Below are 9080 nucleotides of genomic sequence, written 5' to 3'. Positions count from 1 at the left end.
ATGATACCTTTCCTTGTTTTAATCGGAATCGTGGCTGTTTACGGGTGAGTGGTATAAGGTAATCAACGTATGGGTGAGTTGAATAAACTAGTATATAAGGTGTAGATTGTGGGTGAGTAATATGAGATGGTGAGGTGAGGTGAAATGGAGTTTAACGTCGCGTCCAACATTATTGCACTTATATAGCGACGTGCATGTACGTGTGTGTTTGTGTGGCTGCTTGTACTAGTCCGGACTGATGCCGATTTATAGTGCTAGCCCATTGAGGTACCATGCCGCAGTTTAACATGAATACCCTACTCAGACAGAGTATACTGACTCCGAGCTGACCAGTCCTTGTTTTAGCCCCTTAATGCCGAGCGCCAGACAGTGTAACAACAAGTACCATCTTTTAACGTCTTTTGGTATGACGCGGCCGGGGATCGAACCCCTGACCTGAACGTCCGACAACTGGTAGTCTAGATCACGTACTTTGAGTAACCCCCTAACAAGTGTAAATTAGCACGGCTCCCATGGCCGAAAGCTATGAATACACAATGCCATTTAGAAAGTGGTCAAATGTAACTGATGTTATATTTGAGATAACACTTTCTTAGTAAACTACCAGTTGTCGGACTTTCATTTTGTGGAAGCCTCGGTGGCTGAGTAGGTTAGATCGCTGACTTTGTGTGCTGGGGATTAGGTGCCTCATCCTGGCAGGTATGGGTTCGAATCCCGGACGGGACTCAACCAAAAAAGTACTAGAATCTGTACTTTACTTGGAAAGTGTTATCCCAAATATAACATCAGTTACATTTGACCACTTTCTAAATGGCACTGTGTATTCACTGATTAAGATTGTTAGTTTGTCAACATCATGCCCCAGTTCAAGGGTTTCAAGTTTAAAGTCAGGTTTACCTCCCAGTCCTCTTTAAAACTGAAAAAAGAAGCCCCAGCTCATCAAGGGCTTCTCTGCGTTCAGACAGGACCCTACAGATGGCCACCACCACAACCACTCCTGCATCCACAACAACCAACAACAGTTGGAGGCGGACCAGGTGATCACCAGCGTCATCGCCGACATGGAGAAAGATGGAGACGGCATTGTTGAGCAGACCGAGGTCAAGACTGAGTTTCTCACCAAGTATGACAAGGACAGTAAGAGACGCTACTTATTATATACCCGCGTGAGGATTCGGATAAGCGTTGGTATCCGTAACCAATGTTTGTTGTAAATGTTGGCCATCTTCCCGAGGCAAGAGAGTTAACTGACTATAAAAGTCCAGTTTCCACCCTGACCGAACTAGGCTGGTATTATGGAGTTACATTTTGGCTGGACTAACGAGTCTATGCATAGTCCAATCAAAATCGCGCTCAGAAATCGAAATCCGGTTCGTAAACTGTCATGCAGATTTCGGTCGATTGGAGGATTTGCAAAGAATGTGCACCGCTAACTCGTTGTCAACAGATATTTTCTAAATCTGTTCATGTTTTTGATCAAGGTGCTCACGTGTTTTGATGCGTTCGCGATGTAAGACACGTTTTATCACAGTATAGATCTTGATTATCGATCAGTTCGTCTTGACTGGTAGCCACAGTTTTGTTTGAAGCAAATGCAAGTGATACGAGAGGTGGAATCTGATTGGTCCATAGGAGAGGCATAGAAGGGATATAACTCGTAAAAGCCACTGGTGGCGCTACGATCGAGCCCAGGAATTCCAGCCTAATTCGGCAAGGGTGGAAACTGGACTTTTGAAGTCAGTTAACTCTCTTGCCTCGAGAAGATGGCGTTGACTAGCATGAATATATTGGTTCGGCTGGGTTTCTTTTACTGATTTACCTGATCCAGACTTGGTTAGTTTCAAATAGGTTAGGAAATAAATATGACATCCCTTAACGCTAGGCGACCTGAATCGATCTATTTTGACATCCTATTCTCAGGGGGCAGGGGTGGCCCAGTCGCTTAATTCACTGAGCAGAGTGGCGTTCCTTGGGCACGCCAGAAATCTATGGTCGTGGGTTCGGATTCCGATTTGCCCCGATTATGTTTCTGGGTTTTTCAGAACCTTAACCGTGCTCGTGGATTTCACCGAAGTGGCAACCGTCCAAGTCACGAATCCCTTCGGGCTTTCCCACGACATTAAACCCACACGCCGTGATATGACTGGAAAGGGCGGTCGGGTAGCCTAGTGGTTAAAGCGTTCGCTCGTCACTCTGAAGACCCGGGTTCGATTCTCGACATGGGTACAATGTGTGGAGCCCATTTCTGGTGTCCCCCGCCGTGATATTGCTGGAATATGGCTAAAAGCGCTGTAAATCCATACTCACTCACTCACTGATATGACTGGAATACTGTTTAAAGGGACGTTAAACCCAACTCATTCACTCACTCCTATGTCCTTTGAGAAGCAGTGCCATAAACCCTCAAATAGAGGCCAGGGACCCTACACTGGACTTTGCCCTTGTTGATTGCATCAATTGGCTGACCAATTTATATGTATTGGAGAAAACACTTTCCCTCAGTTTTGGTAGACAGAGCATGCCCTGGGGAGAGTATGCCCGCGGTTTTTCCCGACCCCCAGGGCATGCTCTGTCTACCAAAACCGAGGGAAAGTGTTTTTCCATGCTTATAAACCGAAATAAGAAATTAAAACAACATTTATCAACGCGTAAAATATCTGTTGCTGGCGTACGGATCTTGAAAAGGACATTCTAAAAAGCAGTGAAGCTTATCAACACCTCTGTAGCCTCGCGGTACACTCACTGGGCTACAGATATGAAGGTTGCGAGTTCCATCCTCGGTAATATAAAGGAAACATGTGTCATTTCATTTTACATTTCATTACATGTTACAATATGCACGGAAGTTATATCAATAAAATACCCATGACATTGTATAAAATCCCAGGGATATTATATAAAATCTCAGGGACATTACAACGTCCATGTTTATGAGATTACACCCGACTGGAAAATAAAACCTCACAATAGGTTTTAATGCCTATAGAAAGAAGTCTCTTACTTAATAGCGATCCCAGTGAATAGGTTTATAATCTGGACGTAATATAATTTTGCCTCAGGTTTTACACAAATCAAACTTGTCCTAAAATATATAAATCATGTTGTGTTGCGATATTACGTCTCTGACAAAACTTTCAGCGTATGGTATATCGAATACCCTGGGACCATTCGACACCGTAGCGTCGTTTCGGAAGTGACGTCACCTTCTCAAACTCTCAGTCTCTTACCTCAGCTGAAGATCCGGGTTAGAATTGATCTTCAGCAACCCATGCTTGTCGTAAGACTGTACAAACGGGATTGGGTGGTCAGACTAGTTGATTTGGTTGATGCATGTCATCGTATTCCAGTTACATAGATCGATGCTCATGATGTCAATCACTGGATTGTCCGGTCCAGACTGCATTATTTACAAACCGTCATCATAATGCTGGAAAATTGCCGAGTGCGGTGTTAAACAACAAACAACTTATTTAGTTCCTGAATAATATTAGTTCATCTGCAAAAAGATATATCTAATATTTATATCTGTAGTATTGAAAACAATAAACATAACTTGAATATATTCCTAAGAATGATAAAAGATCTTGTTCAAGTGGCGTGGTTCATACCCAGAAAGAACAGCTGTATTGCAACGTTTGAGGAAATATGGTCAATACAACTATTTGAAATACAGTTAACTTCGGTTATAACGACCTCAAAGGGACCGTAGTTCGTTATATGTACATATACAGCATGACTATAGCAAGTAGTCGGGACAAAAAAGTAAGTTCATTATATCCGTCAGTTCGTTATAAGCGTGTTCGTTATAACCGTAGTTTACTGTACTGTAATTAGAAACAGTTGCTTGGTACGTATACATGTATATGCGCATGTATATTCATGCCCCGGGCAATATACTGCCCATGTCATATGTCAAGAAATACGAACATTTAGCCGTGTAATATATTGTATGCATATTGTCTGAATGCATCTCCGTCACAAATTCATCCTGACAATGTATGCGATAACAAACTGAACATGCTGAACATGCAAAAATGCAAATTCCTTCTGAAATGAATAAAGAAATGAAAAATAAACAAACAGAAATCTTACACTGACTTAGCACAGTATTCACGGTACTATTTAACAAACAATTTGTTCAGAAAATCCTTGAAAAGATCATTTTGCCTCGGGTTTTGCGAAAACATATTCGCCTGACAGGCTGTTGATGATGTTGTTTCAGTGAGCGGAGATGTCACGGAGAATGAGTTTGTGAATCAATGGCATCGGCGGTACCACGACGATCCCGACTTTGCCGGCTACCTCTTCCACCACTTCGATGTCGACGACGACCTGAAACTCACCGACAGTGACGTCGTCGCTTTGCAAAAAGGTCTCGATACCGACGGTGGGTGTTCATTCATTCATTCATTCATTCATTCATTCATTCACGCTTTCAGGTTACGGGATGGGTAGAGAAGGGGTGGTTGTCTTTTGTCGTAAACCTCCCGGTAAAATTAATGAATTTATTCAATGGGGACTGACTACAAAAGTGTACAACAATAAGATTTACACATATGTACCCAACGGAACGTTTTAAACAAATTCTTACTTTTAGAACACAATCGCATTAAAATCACATCTTTTTCTCCGATACGATACCTCTCTGCGTGAAGAACCTTGAGGGTACTTTCACCGCCCAATCAAAATGAAAGATTTGTTGGTTCTTAGCCAATCAGATGTCAGCTTTCTAAAGCTATTCTGCTCCATATCTTTACCCCCTCAATTCGGAAATTTCGTTTCGTACAAATGAAAACCCACACAGAACACACATGTTCTGTCGTTGTTCCTTTGTCGCCAGTTTCAGAAACTGTGAACACTTTGGACTTGACAGTCTCTGAAACAGACAGATGGATGGTGTGTGCGAAGGAATGAGTTGTCTCCCCTCTCTTTAACCATTGACTTCGGTTTATGTATTGCAGGAGATGGGCGAGTCTCGGTTGCAGAGTTCCAGACCTACTTAACCAACGTAAGTCACGTGACGATACCCTTTTCCAGTGATACACATGCAGTTGCCAGATACCTATCCGCCATGATTGTTTGAAGCAGAAAAAATAAAAGCCGTGGGTAGCTGTAGTGTAAAAACACAACCAAAATAAATTCCGAAAGTATTTCCTAAACATCGAAAATTAGCAACCGATATCGAAAATAGAAGTTCTATAATGGATTGTGGCAACCTGATTTATTGATTCTGAAAATGTATAATGTTGATAGAAGCAAGCAACAACATTTAAAAAGGAATCCCAGTGAGATACAAAAAACAACAAAAGTGAGATGGAAATTATGAACCCGTGGAAAATCTAGAGTACCTTGATTTATGTCTCTTGCATTACAGTAAGGTCTGTGAGGAAGGGAAAATAGTAAGGGCTGTGAGGAAAGGAAAATAGTAAGGACTTTGAGGAAGGGAAAATACTAAGGACTTTGAGGAAGTGAAAATAGTAAAGACTGTGAGGAAGTGAAAATAGTAAGGAATGTGAGGAAGAGAAAATAGTAAGGAATGTGAGGAAGTGAAAATAGTAAGGAATGTGAGGAGGTGAAAATAGTAAGGAATGTGAGAAAGTGAAAATACTAAGGAATGTGAGGAAGGGAAAATACTAAGGACTGTGAGGAAGGGAAAATAGTAAGGACTGTGAGGAAGTGAAAATAGTAAGGACAGTGAGGAAGTGAAAATTGTAAGGAATGTGAGGAGGTGAAAATAGTAAGGAATGTGAGGACGTGAAAATAGTAAGGAATGTGAGGAAGGGAAAATACTAAGGACTGTGAGGAAGGGAAAATAGTAAGGAATGTGAGGAAGGGAAAATACTAAAGAATGTGAGGAAGTGAAAATAGTAAGGACTGTGAGGAAGTGAAAATAGTAAGGAATGTGAGGAAGGGAAAATAGTAAGGAATGTGAGGAAGTGAAAATAATAAGGACTGTGAGGCAGGGAAAATAGTAAGGACTGTGAGGAAGTGAAAATAGTAAGGACTGTGAGGAAGTGAAAATAGTAAGGACTGTGAGGAAGTGAAAATAGTAAGGAATGTGAGGAAGTGAAAATAGTAAGGATTGTGCGGAAAGGAAAATAGTAAGGAATGTGCGGAAAGGAAAATAGTAAGGGTTGTGAAGAAGGGAAATAGTAAGGACTGTGGGGAAGGGAAATTAGTAAGGACTGTGAGGAAGTGAAAATAGTAAGGACTGTGAGGAAGTGAAAATAGTAAGGACTGTGAGGAAGTGAAAATAGTAAGGAATGTGAGGAAGTGAAAATAGTAAGGATTGTGCGGAAAGGAAAATAGTAAGGACTGTGCGGAAAGGAAAATAGTAAGGGTTGTGAAGAAGGGAAATAGTAAGGACTGTGGGGAAGGGAAATTAGTAAGGACTGTGAGGAAGGGAAAATAGTAAGGGTTGTGAGTAAGGGAAAATAGTAAGGACTGTGAGAACGACTAGACCGATCTTGGGCCACATCTCAACAAACATGGGATTTCTCTGTTCACAAAACACATCACTAATTAGTGGTGTTTTCGCTTGTCGGGGAGCAGATATCAGTTCGCTTTATACGTTAGTTCACTGTAGAGTTTGTTAAGTGCGTAAATTTGATAAATATGATAATATATAGGCGATAAATCGGGGGTTTTGTAACAGTTCGTTGCATCCGTTTGTTCGCTCTATACGTTAGTTCACTGTAGAGAGTTTGTTAAGTGCGTAAATTTGATAAATATGATAATATATAGGCGATAAATCGGGGGGTTTGTAACAGTTCGTTGCATCCGTTTGTTCGCTCTATCCGTGTTCTACTGTAGTAGACTGGGTAACTTTGGAAACTAAAATGTCATTTACTTATGAAACTAATCATTGCAAGATGCAGTGTGTTGTTTTGGACAGGCGTCTAAAAGGCGGCTGAAAATCCGTGACCAAAGAAAGAAATCGCCCACATCTCTCAAAATGGCCGAACGTGTTCAGTAAAACGTATTCTTCTCAACACACTGGACCCCAATACGACGTTTATGACTATTCTCAACTGACTGAATAACAAAGTTCCTAAATTTCATGATAGAATATGTAATTATATTCAGAAATCACTGCATTTCAATGCAAAGACGGGAAGACTTCTGTTGCCCGAAAACTTAGGGACTGGTGTGTGGGGTGAGATTGGTCTTTGGGTGAGTGGGTGAGTGAGCATTGTTTTTCGCCGCTTTCAGCAATTTTCCAGCAATATCACGGCTTCACACATTGTATCCATGTCCGGAATCGAACCCGGGTCTTCGGCGTGACGAGCGAACGGTTTAACCACTAGGCTACCGATTGGTCTTTGGACTATATCATATTTTGCTGACACACACACTCACTCATATCATGACCAATTTATCTCCCCCTCCAATACATGGGAGTGCGGCGTTAAACAACAAACCAACCAACCAACAACCAATACATGGAACATTTGTTTATGACCCCGTCCCTATAATTAATGACCAGTACCTAAATGATGTTCAGATTAATAACTATGTTTGAAAAATACTTAACACTTCGAATGTTTCAGCTCTACACCAACTGTGTTCCATCTCACGTCAATTGATATCATCTGTCAAATAAAACTTTGTGATCGACCTTCCAAACGTGTTTCATTTATCAGAGTGGGTGGTAAGGGTCCCACGGTGTTGGTTGACAATGAAGATGACGCGATGACGCGCAAGGACCACGGGATCAGCATCGTTGAAGTAGGGCCCCTACTTGGCCCACGCGTTCTGCATGGTTTAAGAAAACATTTACATATCATTAAGAAAGCTGTCACATATTTTGATATGAATGAGAATTAGTCTTTGTTCAGAACAAACATGTGCATGGTTTGGATTTATAACAACATTAAATAAGTCTAAAAATACTTCTATATACCTTGCTAGTTCTCCTCCTCTACACATCACATGTATTGTTCCTGTATATACCCAGACCTCGTCAACACTTGCTAGTTCCTGTATATACCCAGACCTCGTCAACACTTGCTTGTTCCTGTATATACCCAGACCTCGACAACACTTGCTTGTTCCTGTATATACCCAGACCTCGACAACACTTGCTTGTTCCTGTATATACCCAGACCTCGTCAACACTTGCTTGTTCCTGTATATACCCAGACCTCGACAACACTTGCTAGTTCCTGTATATACCCAGACCTCGTCAACACTTGCTTGTTCCTGTATATACCCAGACCTCGTCAACACTTGCTAGTTCCTGTATATACCCAGACCTCGTCAACACTTGCTTGTTCCTGTATATACCCAGACCTCGTCAACACTTGCTTGTTCCTGTATATACCCAGACCTCGTCAACACTAGCTAGTTCCTGTATATACCTAGACCTCGTCAACACTTGCTTGTTCCTGTGTATTATCAGACCTCGTCAACACTTGCTAGTTCCTGTATATACCCAGACCTCGTCAACACTTGCTAGTTCCTGTATATACTCAGACCTCGATAACACTTGCTAGTTCCTGTATATACCCAGACCTCGTCAACACTTGCTTGTTCCTGTATATACCCAGAGCTCGTCAACACTTGCTAGTTCCTGTATATACCCAGACCTCGTCAACACTTGATTGTTCCTGAATATACCTAGACCTCGTCAACACTTGTTTGTTCCTGTATATACCCAGACCTCGTCAACACTTGTTTGTTCCTGTATATACCCAGACCTCGTCAACACTTGCTTGTTCCTGTATATACCCAGACCTCGTCAACACTTGCTTGTTCCTGAATATACCTAGACCTCGTCAACACTTGCTTGTTCCTGTATATACCCAGACCTCGTCAACACTTGCTTGTTCCTGTATATACCCAGACCTCGTCAACACTTGCTTGTTCCTGTTTATACCTAGACCTCGTCAACACTTGCTAGTTCCTGTATATACCCAGACCTCGTCAACACTTGCTTGTTCCTGTATATACCTAGACCTCGTCAACACTTGCTTGTTCCTGTGTATTATCAGACCTCGTCAACACTTGCTAGTTCCTGTATATACCCAGACCTCGTCAACACTTGCTTGTTCCTGTATATACCCAGACCTCGTCAACAC

General features: G+C 41.7%; 1 protein-coding gene across 1 annotated transcript; it reads left to right on the top strand.

The window, feature by feature from the left end:
• On the top strand, positions 1-7626 carry LOC139456570 (uncharacterized). The gene is made up of 5 exons (XM_071238356.1): positions 1-44; positions 962-1137; positions 4223-4387; positions 4962-5008; positions 7551-7626. The coding sequence occupies exons 1-5, from the start codon at positions 1-3 to the stop codon at positions 7584-7586; spliced, it is 468 nt and encodes a 155-aa protein (XP_071094457.1). The 3' UTR covers positions 7587-7626.
• Positions 7627-9080: the final 1454 nt, after the last annotated feature.

This window comes from Haliotis cracherodii, unplaced genomic scaffold, assembly GCF_022045235.1.
Source record: "Haliotis cracherodii isolate W230 unplaced genomic scaffold, xgHalCrac1.p SCAF_11, whole genome shotgun sequence".
NCBI classification, from domain to species: Eukaryota; Metazoa; Mollusca; class Gastropoda; order Lepetellida; family Haliotidae; genus Haliotis; species Haliotis cracherodii.
Note: the sequence above shows the minus strand (reverse complement) of the source record. Positions and strands in the feature narration are given on the sequence as shown.

Bases quoted from the DNA above. Each gene is read 5' to 3' on its own strand.
- LOC139456570 (XM_071238356.1), top strand. From the start codon at position 1: ATGATACCTTTCCTTGTTTTAATCGGAATCGTGGCTGTTTACGG. The intron at 45-961 runs GTGAGTGGTATA...CTCTGCGTTCAG, and splicing joins GGAATCGTGGCTGTTTACGG to ACAGGACCCTACAGATGGCC. The intron at 1,138-4,222 runs GTAAGAGACGCT...ATGTTGTTTCAG, and splicing joins CACCAAGTATGACAAGGACA to TGAGCGGAGATGTCACGGAG.